The sequence below is a fragment of the Sphaerodactylus townsendi genome, linkage group LG09, assembly GCF_021028975.2.
Source record: "Sphaerodactylus townsendi isolate TG3544 linkage group LG09, MPM_Stown_v2.3, whole genome shotgun sequence".
NCBI lineage: Eukaryota > Metazoa > Chordata > Lepidosauria > Squamata > Sphaerodactylidae > Sphaerodactylus > Sphaerodactylus townsendi.
Genome location: NC_059433.1, coordinates 22,638,895 through 22,658,427, shown reverse-complemented (window position 1 = coordinate 22,658,427; position 19,533 = coordinate 22,638,895). Strand labels below are relative to the sequence as shown.

The following is a 19,533-nucleotide window of genomic DNA, read 5'->3' as shown; positions in this document are numbered from 1 at the left end:
GCCGGGGCCCAGGCGGCGTCTCCGCCCTCAGCCCGCCTCGGCGAGTCAAAGGGCGGCGGGGAGTGGCTGGAAGGAGAAGGCCGCCGTCACCGAAGGGGCCTGGGTGAGGGTGGGGAGCGCAGGCGATCCCCCCCCCCCCCGCCCGCTTGGTCCATAGGAAACTTCAGAAAACGAAACGCATCCTATTAACTTTCCTATTTAGGGCCGGTCACGAGACGCGACGCAACTTTCATCTCCTTCTGAACTTTTAAATATCCGGCCTGAGCAACGGATTCGGGGCTGCAAAACTTGATAACTGCTACGTTTTTTGGGGGGGGGGGTTGGTTTTAATAAAAGGCAGTGAGGATTTTTTTTTAAAAAAAAGTCTGGGCAAAGGGATGCTGGGGCTGAGGAGAAAAATGGCATTTTGTTTATTTGTTGGATTATCATCCTGCAATTCCTCTTTCCTTCCTCTTTCCCAGGGTAGCTTGCATCATTCACCCTGCCTTCGTGTCATCCCACTCTCGAATCTCGAGCAGAACCCAAAATGTAACTGATTTTTTTTGGGGGGGGGGGGACTGCATTGTATTATTTTTGCATGGCATTGCATTGCAATGCAATCCCATGCCACCCCGGAGCCTCTCCTGCAGGCGCAAACAAGCCCGGGGGGAGAAACCGACCCCGAAGAGGAGGGAAAAGCCGTTTTCACCCCCACCGCGCAGGCATTCAAACCACCGATCTGCGCGCCTCGGGGGACGCCCTGGAGCTACACAACTTTGCAGAGCCTCCTCCTTTCCGGCTCTGTGCGGAACCTCTCCTTTCCAAAACAGACGGCTAGCGGGGCCCTGGTTCAAGAAAGGCATGTGCAAGACCTCGCGTTGTTGTTGTTTTGCATTGTGCATGCACAACCTTTGCATGCGTTCTCGTCTACGAGCATTGGCAGAAGAGAATGATGTTTGCCTGTTGTAGCAAAGCCCAACAGAACTGCACCTTAGCGATATTTATTTCAGCTCCTGCGGAAATTAAATGTTGGAATTTGAAAGTGTCCGACTTCCACTGAGCTCTCTTATGAGCCAGACTGCCGCTTCCACTCAAAAGGGACTGCGAAATCCGGTCTGGAGACAAAAGAACCGCTCCTCTGGATACCACCCGTCTACCGCACGCCTCAACATGGCCGCCGGCCCACAGACCTGGTGCCTACTCAAAGATGTCGCTTAGAACGCCTTGCCAGGCCTCCCTTAACCAATAGAATGTCGCATTTCTAGGCCATGTGACTTGCGACAGCCAATCGCTCTGTGCAAACTTGGGGGTGCCTAAATGCCTAGAATGCTTGCATGCTTGGACTGACAGCCCTTGGTACTCCAGGATTTCGTTTTCCCATCGCCAAAGCTGCAGCAACACAAACAGTAGACCACGTCGGGCTGTGCCGCGAGGCGTGCTGGGAGTTGTAGTCCTAATGGCCGGACTCACTTCCAGTAGAGCCTGGAAGGTCGAAGGAAGGGACTTTTTGTAAGCCGGGAAGAAAGGTATTCACTCCAATGGGGCAATGGAGCGAGCAGCGGGGCAAGGGGGGAGAAGCCTTTGCCTTCCGCTGCTGGGGATGGAAGGAAATGAGGCTTGTCCTGTTTATCCTTCTCCAAACCACGCGAAAGCTATGGAATCGCCATAAACACTCCATGCTTCACTTTGCAAAAAGGGGAAGCGGGCAAATTGGCTTAAGGTTATACAATCGCAATGGGACATATTCTTCCCACTGGTGACCCTAGTTGTGATGCCGCCTAAGATAAGAGGTCCAATGGTTGTTTCTCTCAGTAGACCATTTTTAAAAGGTTCATATTTGGAAAGTTTAAAGGGGTGGTAATGGAGGCTAGGGTTCCTGATTGATGGATTATTTATTCTCATTCTCACATCCTTCTTTCTCCAGTTTGCCCCAAGCGTCTCCAACTTCTCAGGATTCCGGCTTGTTTCCTTGGGACAGATGTGAAGCCTCCGCCGCCTTGGAACTGAACAGCAGCGAGCAAGGGTATTGGGTTTGTGACAGGGAGACTGCCTATTTTCTTGCTTTTATTTTGGAGCACTGTTGTGTCCTGGTGTTCCCTGAGGTGACCATTCCGAAAGCAGCTCTTAGATGTTGGTCCTTTCCGCCAAATTTGCTTCGGAATGCAACATGGGAGTTTCAGGGAAGAGGATTTGTCACGCCTCTGGACCTGAAATTTAGGGTTGCAATTTTTCTCCAACCCCCCCACCCCCGGTGCATTTTTAGTATGAGCCCCACCTGCCACCCAAAGCCGTAAGCCCCAATCCAAATGCGATTTCTTAATAAGTACAAGACCCGACGGGATTGTTCAATTAGCAAATGTCAGCGCTTTGCTGAAGTGTGTCGAATCTTTAAAAACCTGGAAATAGTTATAAGAGTTTGTGGGGTGTACAGATCTGATAACAAGCGCAAACTAGCGTGGCTTTGCAGATTGGAGTTGTCATCCCACAGATAGAGATGGTTACAGAGACAGGCTGTGCAGCTATACCTTTCTATGACCATCGGTTTGGGTTTCCCCTTGACACATCACTTGTTACCCGAATGTGTGTAACTGTAGCCTGTAAGACTGTTCGTGCAATTCCGGGTGTCAATAATAGAGATGACTGCCTTCCTCACATGAAGTTTCTATGCTTGATTTTCCAGAGATTGGGTTTTCTAGGGGAACTGGTCAGAGGCAGTGTTGTGTAGTGGTTAAAAGCAGTGGACTCTTGTCTGAAGAACTGGGTTTGATTCCCCACTCCTGGATTCTGCTATTATGGGAAACGGGTTGTTCACTAGTATCTCTCAGAACATATTTAAAATTTTCTGCTGTCTTTACATAGGTAGGTTGCCGGAAAATTATGGGCCTTAAAACCATTTGGAGCAACTACAGAGTTCTGATTGTTATGGGAACTGGTCTTGCGCTGGTACACTGGGGCTGGTATAACATCAAGTCCAATCCTGTTTTTCACCCCAAGAGAGATGAGGAGTTTGTCCCGGAACCTGTTATTGTGACGTACGTGCTGGAACAAGAGAAGAAAGCAAAGGGGAAATAGCTGCACGCTACTGCGGGATAACGGAAAAGTAAGTTCTTTGTGCAACGAGAATCTGAAACTCTGTAGCATCTTGATGTACAACTCACTTGAGAATTCGCCTCTCCCACTTCTTGAGAGTGATCACCTTTTTTCTCGCATTGTCATGAATGTGACAATACTAGATTTGGGTACCGATGTGCTTTCATAACAAATGTCCGAGGCGGCCACCGTTTGCTTAATGGGAGCTACCAGTGCACTGAAAGCACACATTAAAATGCGGCTCGTATCTCTCTTTCCTCGCAAGAAGAAAAAGTTTGTTTATTGCAGTCATAGACTGTCCGTAAAACTTAGAATAAGACAATAGAAATTCCAGTGTACAACAAATAATTAGCGTTCCGAGGAGTCTTATTCACATGTAATATGTGACTGAAGAACTGGGAAATAAATATATCCATTAAAACCAATTTGTGTAAAACCAATAACTATTTTCAAATACCATTGGTGTTTGGAATATGCTGCCACAGGAGGTGGGGATGGCCACTAACCTGGATAGCTTTAAAAGGGGCTTGGACAGATTTATGGAGGAGAAGTCGATTTATGGCTACCAATCTTGATCCTCTTTGATCTGAGATTGCAAATGCCTTCACAGTCCAGGTGCTCGGGAGCAACAGCCGCAGAAGGCCATTGCTTTCACCTCCTGCATGTGAGCTCCCAAAGGCACCTGGTGGGCCACTGCGAGTAGCAGAGAGCTGGACTAGATGGACTCTGGTCTGATCCAGCTGGCTTGTTCTTATGTTCTTACCAGTAACATTTAGTGGTAAAGTAACATTTTTCTCTGCCTGCCCATCTATAAATATCAATTGTGATCACTCATGATTAAACATGGCTTTTAAAGCCTCTTTTGTGAGACAAAAAAAAAATTAAAAATGACATTCTGCCAGCACTTTGAACTGATTTACAGAGTTAGAACATTTCATTCTGGCTTCTCTGAAAGCTAGTACAATCGTACACAAATCGCGTTGTACCTTAATTTGCCGTGTAGGCACCTTTGCATTAGTAATCACAAATTATTTACAAAATATACAACAATCATACGAGAGTTTTCTATTTTTTTCAGGAGTAACGTCCTGTAGTGGGAACACTTAATATATACAGTTCATCAGTTCCAAGTCATACGTGATCCGTATCGTGTGAGATGAAAGGTGAACTTCTTATGAAAGCAGAACAAAACGGAGTGCGCTCTCTGGCCGTTTTTGATGCTCTTCTTCAGTGTTCTTTTCTGTGCATAATTATAGATAGTCCGGGATATCTGTAATCATATAGTATCCGTCTGCAGAGAGGGACTTATAAACGGCCTGTATGTGGCCTCCTGCGCACATGCAGAATAACGCACTTTCAATCCACTTTCAGTTCACTTTGAAGCTGTGCGGAAGAGCAAAATCCACTTGCAAACAATTGTGAAAGTGGATTGAAAGTGCATTATTCTGCATGGGCGGAAGGGGCCTGAGTTTGAGAGACAGGAAGAAGCATTTCCACATCATGTTTATACCAGCCCTGTGTCCTCTGTCACGTCTGCTCTTGTTAGAAGAAGAAGAAGAAGAGTTTGGATTTATATCCCCCCTTTCTCTCCTGCCGGAGACTCAAAGGGGCTGACAATCTCCTTGCCCTTCCCCCCTCACAACAAACACCCTGTGAGGTGGGTGGGGCTGAGAGAGCTCTGAGAAGCTGTGACTAGCCCAAGGTCACCCAGCTGGCGTGGGTGGGAGTGTACAGGCTAATCTGAATTCCCCAGATAAGCCTCCACAGCTCAGGCGGCAGAGCTGGGAATCAAACACGGTTCCTCCAGATTAGATGCAACATAGACAATCTCAACCAAGGTTGTCCCCCTGCTGGTCGCTTTATGCAGTCTTCTTTTTGTGTCACTGCAGGTATATTTGCTGTAGCTTTTTCAAAAGTCTTCGTGAACGGAGAGATGAAGAGAATCAGCTGGATTAGAAAGAACTGGCTCTTGGTGGCCGGGACGGCCTTTGTCAGTGTCCACATCGGTACCTATCTCATCCAAAGGGCCGCCAAGAGCTCTGCGAAATCAGGCACGGAAATTAAACGCAAGGATCTGGACAAATGAAGTACTTTTGCAGGATCACATTTCACTCTCGCTTGGTAACTTGTTCAGGGCTGCTCTGTTGACGTGATTGTCACTGTTGCAAAAGTACACGTACAGTGTGCACATGCTAACTCTGATTCATTATATATATAAATCTTAGAAGCGGAAATACAACTGATGCTGGACTGGAGTCTTTCTTGCAAAGATGTCTCGCGTCGATGTCAAAAAGGCATCCTTGTGTACCAGTGAACCTCTTAGTCAAGAAACTGTTGGCCACGCTCTGTCTGCCTTCAGTAAAATAGTGAAATCCTGCTTTGGCCCTACCGGAAGGCTGAAGCAGCTTCACAACGGTGTTGGTGGCCGCGTCCGCACGACGTCGCATTCGTCAGCCTTGCTGGGCTCCCTTTCCGTCACCCACCCCGTATTAAAGCTCCTAACAGCCTCCGTGCAGAATCACGTCTCTCGCTTTGGAGACGCGGGTTTGTTCACGGCTGTTCTGTGCTGTAGCCTGCTGGAGAAATGGCAAGGCCTAAGCGTTGCTCCTTGTACCCGGGTCAAAATTAGCCAGCACCTTTTAAGCCAGTGTCTCGACTACCTCCCTTCCGAAGCGTGCGGCTGTAAGATTCCGGTGGATTTTAGCTGCTCCAAGATTCTCCTTGATTTGGTCCGTAGCGTATTAGCCGGCAAACGCGCTTGCATGCTGAGCCGAAAGGAAGCCGATCATGTCAGTATGTTGATATTGAAAGCCTTCTTGCTCACGGTTCCCCAGAATGTTGGAACTGGTGTCGGATTAGGGAAATGTCTTTATGTACCGATAAAAGAAAAGAGGGTTATGGATTCCATGGTCTGTCCGGGGCTCCTGATTGAAACACCCGCGTTCCACCAGACACAATTGCTTCCTGCGAGAATAACTGCTTTGAGCCCAATCAGAACAGCCCTTTTCTCTGCGTCTCTATCTGGAGACGCTGGTGATACAGGAGAAGGATCCATCATCGTCCATCACGGCGTTTCCCTCGAAGCAGCGGTGTTGGATCAGTTGCTTAGTTTAGGCCAGCGGATGGTCAAAGATGGAGTGGGCCTTGTGGTTTGCCAGAAGGTCATCCACCCGGCTTTGAAACAGTATTTGAAGGAGAACCAAGTGGTCGCCGTAGAACGGGTCGGGGCGGCCATGATGGAGCCTCTGAAGGAAATAACAGGTAATGGATACAACTGTCGACGGCAGCCTCGTGATGCACGTCTCAAAGAACAGCCACGTTTCTCTAATTCTCACTCTGCCAGGTAGGGTGGAGTCCAGTAGCACCTTCTAGTCCAGTGAGATTTTTCAGGAGTATAACCGTTTGAGAGCCAAAGATCCTTTTGATAGACACTCTGGCAGTATGGCCAGTGAGCTCTGTTAGATCCCTGGTGTTGGTGTAATACCGAATGCATGGATGTCTGGCCCGTTTTCCGCTCAGCAAATGTTGACCGGGTGAGCTGAAAGGAGAATGTGCATAAAAGTGGCCACGGTCCTGCAGTGATGTGCAAATGAGCAGGTAGAAGAAGAAGAAGAAGAAGAAGAAGAAGAGTTTGGATTTATATCCCCCCTTTCCTGAAGGAGACTCAAAGGGGCTTACAATCTCCTTGCCCTTCCCCCCTTACACCCTGTGAGGTGGGTGGGGCTGAGAGAGCGCCGAGAAGCTGTGACTCGCCCAAGGTCACCCAGCTGGCGTGTGTGGGAGTGCACAGGCTAATCTGAATTCCCCAGATAAGCCTCCACAGCTCAGGCGGGAATCAAACCCGGCTCCTCCAGATTAGATACATGAGCTCTTAACCTCCTACGCCACTGCTGCTCCTGTATTGGGAGGATTGTCCGATGAGTACAGGGGAAGAGCAGAGTTTGGGGAGGGGGCTCAGCAGGGATGTGATACCATAGAGCAGAGGTCCCTGGTGGGGTACTTGTGGGGATGGTACCCTCTGGTACCTTTCTTGGCTCTCTCTTACTGTTTTTAGAAAGTAGGTGAGGGATTCCTCATGCGAGGTTTCCTGTTGACCATTGACAGATTAGCAACACTGGTTTGGCAGCAATTGTACCCACAGCTCAAGGACTTTCCCTGTGTGACTGAAAGAAAGCTGCAGCACCCATTTTGTGGCTGGCTCCACCTCATAAGAACATAAGAACAAGCCAGCTGGATCAGACCAGAGTCCATCTAGTCCAGCTCTCTGCTACTCGCCGTGGCCCACCAGGTGCCATTGGGAGCTCACATGCAGGATTGGCTCTGCCATCTGTAGCTGCCATTTTGTGGCTTTATCCACCATGCTGTGTCAGAATTCCAAAGGGGCCTGCAGACTCAAAAAAGGTTGGGGACTCCTGCCCTAGAGTTTGCCCTCCAAAGCCCCCATTTCTTCCAGAGAACTGGTTGAAGAACTGGTCACGGCAATACGGAGGCCAGTAGTAATTCAGGAAAAATGTACCACACGAACACCCAGCGATCGCATTCTGCTGCTTGTATGGGCCTGGTTCTTGAGGTCTGTTCAAGAACAACCTAGGCAGGACTAGTTATCTCTCTCTCTCTCTCTCTCTCTCTCTCTCACAACACACAACACACACACACACACTCACACACACACACAAGCTATGGAAGTAAACAAAATTAGGCATTATGAGAAGAAAACAAAATTAGGCATTATGGGAAGAAATATTTTGTTCCATTCCATTCCTGTCACAATAAATGGCCCCTAGAGGAGGGAGAGGGCAAGGGCCTGCAAGCACAGAAGAAAGCAGGGTCGCGCACACGATGAAGGGGGAGGCCGGGTCGTAGCCAAGCCAAGGCTCCGAGAAGGAAATGAGCAGCACCAAGTAGTAGTCGCACCAGCAGCAGCCCCGGGCCCTGGCGCACGCACACGCCGCCCGCGCCACAAGCTATATTTTTTATACCTGTTGTGATACTTAAAGCTGGGTCCGCATGGATGTTTGTTGGGAAGAATGGGTCGTTGAGGTTGAATAGGATTGACTCCCAAATAAATATTTAACTAAAATTGCAGCTTCGGTTGTTTTACACAAACCTGTAGTACTTTATCCAATTTGCTTTTCATTGTATTGAATGCTCTGATTTATCACAGTGAACACAATTACATAGGTTGTTGAAGATGGTAGATTACATAGTAGATTTCTAACATCACCTCTGTTGGATCGATCTTTAAATCCACATTAGTATGGTGATTGGTCACCTCAAAATATTAAGTGCAGAGTTTAGTAGAAATATATTATAATCAGTGTAGTAGTTTTGCTATTCAAATTCATTGCTGCTTTTTTTCTTTCTTATGTTCTTATGTTCTATAGCCTTCCTTGATGGATTTGTCTCTCAAGGGGTGCTGGAGCTCGGGGGGTGATTTGAGCGGGTCATCTGGAGGACCTGTTTGGCTGGCCCCTTCCCTCCCTCCTTCCTTCCTCCCAGGCAGAGGGGTATCTAGGGTGGGACGAGGCAGGGCACAGGACCTGGGTGCCATCCCTTGAGGGGTGCCAGTCCTCGTTCTACAGCAACTGTGCACTGACCCCAAACTCTATGTAGAGTTCGGGGGTCGGAGCGCAGTTGAACGCTGAACCTGGCCAGCATTCAACTGGGCTCACCCTGCCCCAAACTTCACAAGGGATTTGGGAGTGGGGCAGGCCTGTTTGAAGCTGGGCTGGGCTTGGCCGAGCCCAGATTTAAACTGCAGGCTTTGAGCCTACAGTGTAAAGCTCAGTCCAGCTGAGTCTGGCATGGAACAGCCCGTCTTGTCCCTGAACTCTACGTGGCGTTTGAGGGCAGGGAAAACCTTTAGTGTATTTCAGGGCTCTGATTCATGTTGGTTCTGAAAGGAACCGAATAGTTTCGGTGCCATACCGTACTAAAACAACGTATGGCCTTTTCTGTTAAGACAATAATGCACATAATTATTTTTTTCCCTATTGAACAGGATCCCAGCCTATTCCGTCTCTACAGTTTCTGTCCCCTGCTTGCTATGGCAGTCTGAAGGGCTTGCAAATTCAGTATTTTGCTTCCAAGTGGTTCTTGCATCTAATTCCTGAGGATCAGGCCGTGTGCAGTCTGATGCTTTGTAACAGGAGTGAAACTTCGTGGGACGAGCTGAAGGTAAGAAGAATCTCTGCATGTTAGCTGGAGCATACTTAGTGAGGAAATGTAGAAAACATGTATCAAAAAATGTAAACACGAAATTCTCTTCCCAGGCTGTTACTCCAGCTGGTAAGAGGCAGTAGAGGTCTTGGACATGAGGTCATAGGGGGCCCCCCACCCCCCTCCCCTACTTTAGCCTGTGTTTGGGGTCCCTTTACCATCTATGGTTTTAATAAGGATTTATTGCCGACGCTGTTTTTATATGCTGATCGCTGTGTTTATTTTAAATGGGTTTTAATTGTATGTTGTATTATTATGTTGTTCACCGCCCAGAGCCCTTTGGGGGTAGGGCGGTATAAAAAACTCAAAAATAAATAAATAAAATAGAGTTGGGTTGCAGAGCCTATATAGAGAACCGGGTTCGATTCCAACCATGCTCCGAGGACTGTTCCACCAACCTAGGAAAGGAAACCACAAGAACCACTTAAAACAGAAGGCAGGCTGCTAGGTCTTTAGAAAGGCTTTAGAGGTTGCTTCGTGGAGTCTTAGATACATGAAAGTCTCTCAAGCAGATTCAAGTCCACAGCAAAACTCATTGCATTTAAATAAATCTTTCTTCCCCTCCAAACGTTTTCCTTTTTGCCACTGTTCTCTGTGGTATGTTTTTAATCCCAGCTTTCCTCTAGGGCAGCGATTCCCAACCAGGGTTCCGTGGTACCCTGGGGTGCCGTGAGCATGTCCCAAGGGTACCGCGGCAACGCTACCGGCCCCCCTCACTTTTGCGGTGTCTCCCACCGGCACCAGCAAGGATATGGAGCTGACCCAGGGGGCAGGGCCTGCCGCAAGGTCAACAGCCACTTCCCACCCACCCCCACCCCTCGTGCTTCCCTTCACCCGGGGAGGGGAAGGTGGGGGGAGGATGGCAGGGGCACCGTGAGATATGAAGAGTTACGGTCATGGTCAAGGGTACCGTGACGTTGAAAAGGTTGGAAAACACTGTTCTAGGGAGGTCAGAAGAGAATACCATATAGATTTATCCTCACAGCAAGCCTTAGAAGTGGGTTATGCTGAGAAAAGAAATTAAAGAGAGCTAGTATAGTGTTGGTGTTAAGAGTTTCAGATTAGGATTTGGGAGACTAAGGTTCGAATCCCCGCTCTGCCGTAGAAGCTTGTTGGGTGACCTTGGGCTAGTCAGGCACTTTTAGTTCACACAGTAAGCTCCCATGGCAAAGTGGGGATTTAAGAACGTGAGGTATTCTCCAGGCCTTGTACTCGCTTTCCATATGAACTCGCGTACTCCAAGTGAATAAAGCAAAAACGGTGGATGCAGTTCAGCTATTGGACTGCACCAATTCTCTTCACTGAGATTATTTCACCCCCGACCCAATGCAAGAATTTCAAAAGCTGCTAGTTTGCAACAGAAGTGGAACCTGGCCCCGTACTATAAAACAGGCTGTGGAACAGAACTGTCAAGTTCTTTTTATTTGGGGTTGTTGACCCGTTTTGGGATTCTGTTTGCTATCTGTTTCTGAGGACCTTAATTCCTCATGAAACCTGCCGTTCTAATGAGATCGCGAGGACGCTTACAGTCAGCAGTGATTTTGTGAGGTGTTTCGATGGAGAGAAAATGTTTTGGCCTGCAAGTTACCTCAGCGAATCCCTGTCTGAGGGCCAGGCATGAGCTGACGGGGCAGTGGCCGCATTTGCTCATATGTCTGCCCCATTAATTTGTTGGGGAGGAGGGCTCAACTTCAAACATTATGTGCGGGCGAGGGGACCGGTATCCTTTCTCTCTTCTGCTTTTCCTTCTAAATGACCCTCTTTTCCCATATCAGGTGGGGAAAAATTGACTGTGGTGAAATAAAGTACAAGAAGGAGAAGGTTTAGTTCCCTTTATCTGCAGGTGCCTTCTTTCATAAAAACTGGACCCCCCCCAACACCCCTCCTGTTTTGTACATAAGCAACAAACATGGCTTCCCAAACAAGTTTCCAGCTGTGCAGCGCCACCTGAAATCATCCTGGCTCTTGAAAAACTGCACAGTCGGAGTAAGGCATCTTAAGTATGGTTGCAGGAAGGCATTATCGTGAGACGTCTAGTGAACTCCTAACATTCTTATTATTCTTAGCATTGTGGTGCAGCAGCTGCGAGTTGACCTTGGAAACCCAAGCTTCACATCCCTGCTCAGCCATGCATGTGACTGACCTTATTGCCTCTTTGTAGACAAAACTGTCTCAGAGAACAGTTTGTGGGGATAAAGTGAGTTCATCCCCATTCACTGAACTCTGATGAAATGACGAGTGGTTGGAGATGTGGGAAGAAAAACCAGTAAAAAATATTAGAGCCCTCCCCCCCAAATATTTATGTAGAAGAAGAAGAGTTTGGATTTATATCCCCCCTTTCTCTCCTGTAGGAGACTCAAAGGGGCTTACAATCTCCTTGCCCTTCCCCCCTCACAACAAATACCCTGTGAGGTAGGTGGGACTGAGAGAGCTCCGAGAAGCTGTGACTAGCCCAAGGTCACCCAGCTGGCGTGTGTGGGAGTGTACAGGCTAATCTGAATTCCCCAGATAAGCCTCCACAGCTCAGGCGGCAGAGCGGGGAATCAGAACCAGTTCCTCCAGATTAGATACACAAACTCTTAACCTCCTACGTCACTGCTGCTCCTATTTAATTCAATTATGCCACACTTCCCCCACCCCCCCAACTGGGAACCCAAGGTGGCTTATGTAATTATTTTGTGTGGTATACTGATTAAGAGTAGTGGACTTTAATCTGGAGAATCGGGTTCAATTCCCCTCTCCTGCACATGAAGCCTGCTGGATGGCCTTGGACTAGACACAATACTATCAGGACTCTCTCAGTCCCACCTACCCCAAAAAGTGTCTGTTGTGGGGAGACGGAAAGGAGTTTGTAAGCCTTTTTGAGACTTCTTCGTTGAGAAAAGTGGGGTATCAGTCCAAACTCCTTCCTTCTTCCATTTTTATTCTCACAACAACAGCCCTGTGAGGTTGGTTGGACTAAAAGTGCCTGACTGGCCCAAGGTTACCCAACAAGTTTTTATGGCAGAGCGGGAATTCAAACCTCAGTCTCCCAAATCCTAATCTGAAACTAACTCCTACACTATACTGCCTCTCTTTTATTTTTATTTTTTTCCTCTAGATTTTAAAACTTGCTTTCCCTGCTTGCTTTATGCTATTCCAGGGGTGGCCACCGCATGGCATTCCAGATGTTCATGGACTACAATTCCCATCAGCCCCTGCCAACTGGCCATTGCTGGCAGAGGTTGATGGGAATTTATTTATTGATTGATTGATTGATTATATTTATATACCGCCCTCCCCTGACGGGCTCAGGGCGGTGAACAGCACAAACATAAATAGAGCATATAGGACTAAAACTAAAATCTATTAAATTAGTTTCCTGGCTCTATATAAAGTAAAACCCCATCCCATTAAAACGCAGCATACCAAAATCAACATGATAGATGGCACCTACTATCAAGTCCCCTAAAAGAAAAGGGGGAAGGGGACGGCAGGATCCACTGATGTTATAAAGGAGGGGGGCCATCAGCCGCCGGCCTCCCCAAAGGCCCGGCGGAACAGCTCCGTCTTGCAGGCCCTGCGGAACTCACTAAGATCCCGCAGGGCCCTGACAGCTGGAGGGAGAGCGTTCCACCAGGCCGGGGCCAGAGCTGTAAAGGCTCTGGCCCGGGTGGAGGCTAGCCGCATCATTGAGGGGCCAGGGATCACCAGTAGGTTGGCCTCTGCTGAGCACAGAGACCGATTCGGGACGTATGGGGTAAGACGGTCCCGCAAGTACGGAGGTCCCAGGCCGCGCAAGTCTATGAACATCTGGAGCACCATATGTTGGCCATCCCTGTATGGAGTCTTTGGTTTCTTTTCCAGCTTGCTTGCCAGTCAGCAGAACGTGTTTTGCAGTTAACACTCAAGGATCCCTGGGCCTTATGCGGCGGCGGCTGCACAGAGACACACCTGTCCTCGTACCTGCGGCACAAGGTACGAAGAGACTCTGAGCAGGCTGAGGCCTTGCTTAGGCATCTGTTGATTTAATGCCTCTCTCGTTTCCCCCTCCCCCTCCAAAATGGCTGACATCAAAAAGGACTTCAATGGGAAAGGTACTGTGGTGAAGGGGGAGGCAGGTAGAGGTGGAGGAGCAGTTTGTCTCTTATGGGGCCAGGCAGGTCTTCCGTCGCTGGCCATCTTGCTTGTGTGACAGTGGCAGAAGTATCCTGCACCCCTTGGGCTGCATCCTAATCACCACCAGCAGAAGATGGGGGGGGGGGGTTGCCATGTGCTCCCCACTCACCCCACTAGTCCCTTCTGACCCCCAAAAGCTAGGTGGTAGATCCATGTGGATTAATAGCCACAGAGGTCAGGACCTGCAGTGGGGAGAAGAAAGAAGGCAAAATCTCTGTTGACTGAAGAAGGAATCATAGAGTTGGAAGAGACCCCCAAGGGCCATCAAGTCCAACCCACTGCAATGCAGGAACACACAATCAAGGCACTCCTGACAGATGGCCATCCAGCCCCTCTTTAAAAAACCTCCAAAGAAGGAGACTCCACCACACTCTGAGGTAGTGCATTCCACTGTCGAACAGCCCTTACTGTCAGGAAGTTTTTCCTGATGTTTAGGTGGAATTCCTGTTCCGTCACCTTGAACCCATTACTACTGGTCCTAGTCTCCAGATCAGCAGAAAACAAGCTTGCTCCCTCACCAACATGACATTCCTTCAAATATCTAAACATGGCTATCAGGTCACCTCTTCACCTTCTCTTCACCAAACTTAACATCCCCAGCTCCCTAAGTCTCTCCTTGTAGGGCATGGGTTCCAGACCTTTGACCATTTTGGTTGCCCTCCTCTGGACCCGTTCCAGCTTGTCAATATCCTTCCTGAATTGCGGTGCCCAGAACTGTACGCAATATTCCAGGTGAAAAAAGAGAGAGCCCCTTTTGTCCCTTGCCTCTTCCCCATCACAGCCCCCAAACCTGCATGGCTATTAATCCACACTGGGGTGTAGCATCCCAATATCTAGCTTCCAAGGGTCGGAAACAGAGGTGGAATCCAGCAGGTTCTCACAGGTTCCAGAGAGTAGGTTACTAATTATTTGTGTGTGCTGAGAGGGGGTTACTAATGGGTGATTTTGCCACGTGATTTTTGCCTTCGTTACGCTCCTCCTCTCAGCAGTAGCGCGCAGAACTTGAAGCAGTCTAGCAGGAGGTGCACCGGCATGCATGGCAGCCTGCGCCTGCGCCTGCGTGCATTCGTTTCCTGCCCAAGGACTGGCGCAGTGGCTGCATTTTTGCCACAGTCCTGCCCAGGAATGCCTGGCCACGCCCCCATCATGTCCCGCCCAGCCCCATTGGTGCTACACCACAGTTTGAATCCCACCACCATGGGAACCTGTTACTAAAATTTTTGGATCCCACCACTGGTCGGAAAGGACTGCTGGGAAAGGGGGAATGGACCAGAGATCAGTGTTGATTCCTCTGGTGGATTCCTCTGTCCTTTGGAGACCCGGTCAGGGTGAAGTTTCGCCTCTGATCTGCAGTCTCGGGGGAAGCATCCCCATCTCTGTCTTGTTTGGCCAGCTGTTCCCCATTTGCCAGGGTGGATTTCCCAGGAGGAAGGAGGGTGCCCAATGTTCCTCTGCCTGATGACAAGAGTCCAAAGTGCCCTGTCCCCTTTCCTGCTTTAGGACGTTATATATTATACCCATTTCTGTGTTTTATTCCTTTAAAAAAAAATTTGTGTACAGACGCAAGAAGCAGCCACCATTTCTCTGCCTAGGATAGCCTGGATTTCAAACTGCAAGAAATTGTCAGGGAGCTCTTGGGCTGCCCCATCCAACGGCCCCAGTGCCCGGACTTGATGCTGCGGTCACTCTGCCATTCCATTCCCAAGAGGGCTTTCGGGCGGCACGGGGAGGCAAAAAGCACAAAGAGGCCTCTCCGCTGCCAGAAAGCCCCCATTGGGCTAATGGACTTACGATGCCAAAAAGGTGGCGTAAATTCAAAGCCCCAAGCGCCCTTGTCGTTGTTGAGGCCGTGGCTGGGTGGAAGTCAACTAGTGTCAGCTCCTCCCCTCCCCTTGCCTCCAGACCACCCCCGCTACAACAGGAGTGCGGGTGCGGGAGCGCTGATGCCCCACTCTGTACTGTGTTCAACCGCTGTGGAGGGCCTTGGCAGCCGCCCCCCTCTGTGGCAGATCTGCCTCTTCCCTGGAGCAAGTGCCCCAGGAAAGGTAAATTCGCTGGCGCAGCCTTGCACTATCTCCTGTGGTGGATTCTGCCCCCTCCTTTGGACGGGGCTGTAAATCATGGTTTGGGCTTTATAGCAGGGGTGGGATCCAGCAGGTTCTCACAGGTTCCCGAGAGTAGGTTACTAATTATTTGTGTGTGCTGAGAGGGGGTTACTAATTGGTGATTTTGCCACGTGATTTTTGCCTTAGTTACGCCCCTCCTCTCTGCAGTAGCGCGCAGAACTTGAAGCAGTCTAGCAGGAGGTGCACCGGCGTGCGTGGCAGCCTGCGCCTGCGTGCATTTGTTTCCCGCCCAAGGACCGGCACAGTGGCTGCGTCCTTGCCACAGCCCCGCCCAGGAATGCCCCGCCCCCAGAATGCCCGGCCACACCCCCATCATGGCCTGCCCAACCCCATTGGCACTACGCCACAGTTTGAATCCCACCACCATGGGAACCTGTTACTAAAATTTTTGGATCCCACCACTGCTTTATAGTCTTCATAGTACAAAGCAGCATGGCATATTTTGCCCTTTTTCTGCTTTATTTATCTTCTTTAATATTCCTTTGACATTTAAATGATTATAGAAATGTCTTTACTGTGAGGTAAATTGAAATTTTACAGGCCAACAAAAGACGAAGCCTGTTCTTTCCCCTCCTGTAAATTTTACTTCTGAGAGTCTTATTGCAGTCAGTTAGTTCCTCAAGCAATCAAATTCAGTACAGTATTCCTTTTATGAAAAAAAGCAATACAAGGCTTCTGAGTACAGTGCTATAAATGCAATTGAGTTCCAAGCAAGGATGATTAGAATTGCCATTTAAATTGTTTTCTCGCTAGAGGTATCCATTCCAGTCTTCGCTGTACATGCCGCGATGCATTTGTTTTGTGGATTTTAGAAGTTTTGTTTTGCAGCTTTCGCCATAATGTGCAAGCGCTCTGATGGCTTTAATGTTTCTTTTTTTCCTTCTGTTTCAGAATGTTGACGTGCCACGTAGCACCTTGGAAGATCTAGGGTGCTCTCCGGCCGAGTTCCATCGGGTAGCTGACTCTTTCTGCCACTCGCTAGAGTCTGTCGCTCGCTCTTTAGAGCACGACAAGGGCGAGACCCTCACGGATACTACTTGGGGCCACTGTTGGTCCGTTCCACCGGATGTCCCCGGCGACTCCCGTTGGTCGGACTTTGCTTTGAAGTGTGGATGTGGCCTTTGCAGCAGCCAACAAGGCCTCAGCTGGAGGGTGCTGCATAGTCAGCCTTGCCCTTTCCCTCCTCAAAGCTGTGTTAGTGCATCTTCCGTCACCTCCGCTGATCATCCCATTCTGGATTGTTTTGCTGCCAAATGTAACGGTTTGCAGGTTGCAGTGGAGACAGCCTGTCTGCTTTCTGGTCTGTCTTACATAGTTGAAGATCAAAATTAGCCTGGTTTGCCGATTCCAGCAGCGTTCTGCACACGCGCGCGCACACACACACACACACACACACACGTGTTTGGATATCTGTATTCCGCATTTTTATCTCCTCCCCCAACCGTACATACCTCAATGTGCACAAATGCTTTATGTGCAAGATTCTTTGGAGCCCACTTTCTCTATTTATGAGAAATGGAAGAAATATCACTATTTCGTCACTTATTTTATTTTTCGATTTCTATCCCGCCCTGTCCCTGTAGAGCTCAGGGTGGGTTAGTGCCCAAATTGCAACCCAAAACCCACTTATTTATCGCAGAGTGCCAACACGGTAATTTAACCTGAATACTGAGGTTTTCGTTTAGAAAAAATGGTTGGCTCCGAGGCGTGCGTTACTCAGGAGTAAGCTTGGTGGTAGTCGATGGCTTTGCTTTGAAGCAACCGTGCAACTCTTCCAATGGGTGAATCACGACCCTAGGAGGGTTTACTCAGAAGTAAGCCCCATTGCCAGCAACTGAGGTTACTTCCAGGTAAAGGATCACGCTTTAGTTTAACAGTGCTTAACAGGGTTACCTACACTACTTCCCCAAAACTAGGTCTTAGGTTTAATGCTAATAATCGAGCCCAGCGGCCCAGGCCAGCCTAGATGTGTGGAGGGGGGGCACTCTGTTTGCACGTGCCCACAGAGAGGGCTCTGAGTGCCACCTCTGGCACCCATGCCATAGGTTCGCCATCACTGGCCTGTCTGGATACTTGCCACGTTGCTTTGGAGTAGCCCTAGCCCATGGGTCGGGAACCTTTTCCCCTCAAAGAGCCATTTGGCTCACCACCAAATTTGGCTCACCACCAAAGAGCCATTTGGCTCACACACACACCCCACCCACTCGCTCGCCCCCGTCCGCTCCCCCGTCGACTTGCTCGCTCACTCGCCCTCCCTCCCCCGCGCGCTCACCCCCCGCGGGCTAGAGAAGTGCCGCCCTGCTTCTTGCAGGGCAGGCAAAGAGGAGCCGGCGGCTCGGCCATCCCGGCCGCCGGAAGAGCGCCCGCGGCGCAGGCTAGAGAAGTGCCCGCCCTGCTTCTTGCAGGGCGGGCAGGCAAAGAGGGGGCCGGCGGCTCGGCCATCCCGGCCGCCGGAAGAGCGCCCGCGGCGCAGGCTAGAGAAGTGCCCGCCCTGCTTCTTGCAGGGCGGGCAGGCAAAGAGGACCCCGGCGGCTCGGCCATCCCGGCCGCCGGAAGAGCGCCCGCGGCGCAGGCTAGAGAAGTGCCCGCCCTGCTTCTTGCAGGGCGGGCAGGCAAAGAGGGGGCCGGCGGCTCGGCCATCCTGGCCGCCGGAAGAGCGCCCGCGGCGCAGGCTAGAGAAGTGCCCGCCCTGCTTCTTGCAGGGCGGGCAGGCAAAGAGGGGGCCGGCGGCTCGGCCATCCCGGCCGCCGGAAGAGCGCCCGCGGCGCAGGCTAGAGAAGTGCCCGCCCTGCTTCTTGCAGGGCGGGCAGGCAAAGAGGACCCCGGCGGCTCGGCCATCCCGGCCGCCGGAAGAGCGCCCGCGGCGCAGGCTAGAGAAGTGCCCGCCCTGCTTCTTGCAGGGCGGGCAGGCAAAGAGGGGGCCGGCGGCTCGGCCATCCTGGCCGCCGGAAGAGCGCCCGCGGCGCAGGCTAGAGAAGTGCCCGCCCTGCTTCTTGCAGGGCGGGCAGGCAAAGAGGACCCCGGCGGCTCGGCCATCCCGGCCGCCGGAAGAGCGCCCGCGGCGCAGGCTAGAGAAGTGCCCGCCCTGCTTCTTGCAGGGCGGGCAGGCAAAGAGGGGGCCGGCGGCTCGGCCATCCAGGCCGCCGGAAGAGCGCCCACGGCGCGGGCTAGAGAAGTGCCCGCCCTGCTTCTTGCAGGGCGGGCAGGCAAAGAGGAGCCCGGCGGCTCGGCCATCCAGGCCGCCGGAAGAGCGCCCGCGGCGCGGGCTACAGAAGTGCCCGCCCTGCTTCTTGCAGGGCGGGCAGGCAAAGAGGAGCCCGGCGGCTCGGCCATCCCAGCTGCCGGAAGAGCGCCCACGGTGCGGGCTACAGAAGTGCCCGCCCTGCTTCTTGCAGGGCGGGCAGGCAAAGAGGGGGCCGGCGGCTCGGCCATCCCGGCCGCCGGAAGAGCGCCCGCGGCGCAGGCTAGAGAAGTGCCCGCCCTGCTTCTTGCAGGGCGGGCAGGCGAAGAGGACCCCGGCGGCTCGGCCATCCCGGCCGCCGGAAGAGCGCCCGCGGCGCAGGCTAGAGAAGTGCCCGCCCTGCTTCTTGCAGGGCGGGCAGGCGAAGAGGGGGCCGGCGGCTCCGCTCATGGAGCCGCAGAACAGCAGCGGAAGAGCCGCATGCGGCTCGCGAGCCGCGGGTTCCCGACCCCTGCCCTAGCCTATGGTCATGATTACTCAGAAAAGTTCACTAACTTCAGCAAGGCCTACTGTCCAATTATGCATAGGATTGCAGACTTACAGCCATCCCCCCCCCCCCCCATCCCGACCTTTAACTGCTGCCCCAGTGATTTGACAGGTGAAGTTTTTCCTGGAACAGCATGGCCTTGATGGGCAAAACATCACCTCTTCCATTTCTACCTGTTGGAGAGCTGCTGAAGGCTCAGGAAACATGATGGATAGCTATGTGGTTCCTTTGCA

At 51.0% G+C, this 19,533-nt stretch overlaps 3 protein-coding genes across 3 annotated transcripts in view; all 3 read left to right on the top strand.

The window, feature by feature from the left end:
• Window positions 1-19,533, top strand: part of BMP6 (bone morphogenetic protein 6) — a 186,592-nt gene that overhangs the window by 127,638 nt on the left and 39,421 nt on the right. The window lies entirely within an intron of this gene.
• Window positions 5,340-17,283, top strand: LOC125438949 (McKusick-Kaufman/Bardet-Biedl syndromes putative chaperonin-like). Its single transcript, XM_048507705.1, has 4 exons — window positions 5,340-6,330; window positions 9,071-9,246; window positions 13,135-13,245; window positions 16,464-17,283. The coding sequence occupies exons 1-4, from the start codon at window positions 5,340-5,342 to the stop codon at window positions 16,902-16,904; spliced, it is 1,719 nt and encodes a 572-aa protein (XP_048363662.1). The 3' UTR covers window positions 16,905-17,283.
• On the top strand, window positions 17,531-19,521 carry LOC125438953 (basic salivary proline-rich protein 2-like). Its single transcript, XM_048507714.1, has 3 exons — window positions 17,531-17,699; window positions 17,740-18,481; window positions 19,175-19,521. Exons 1-3 carry the CDS (start codon window positions 17,677-17,679, stop codon window positions 19,271-19,273), a joined length of 864 nt encoding a protein of 287 aa, XP_048363671.1. The 5' UTR covers window positions 17,531-17,676; the 3' UTR covers window positions 19,274-19,521.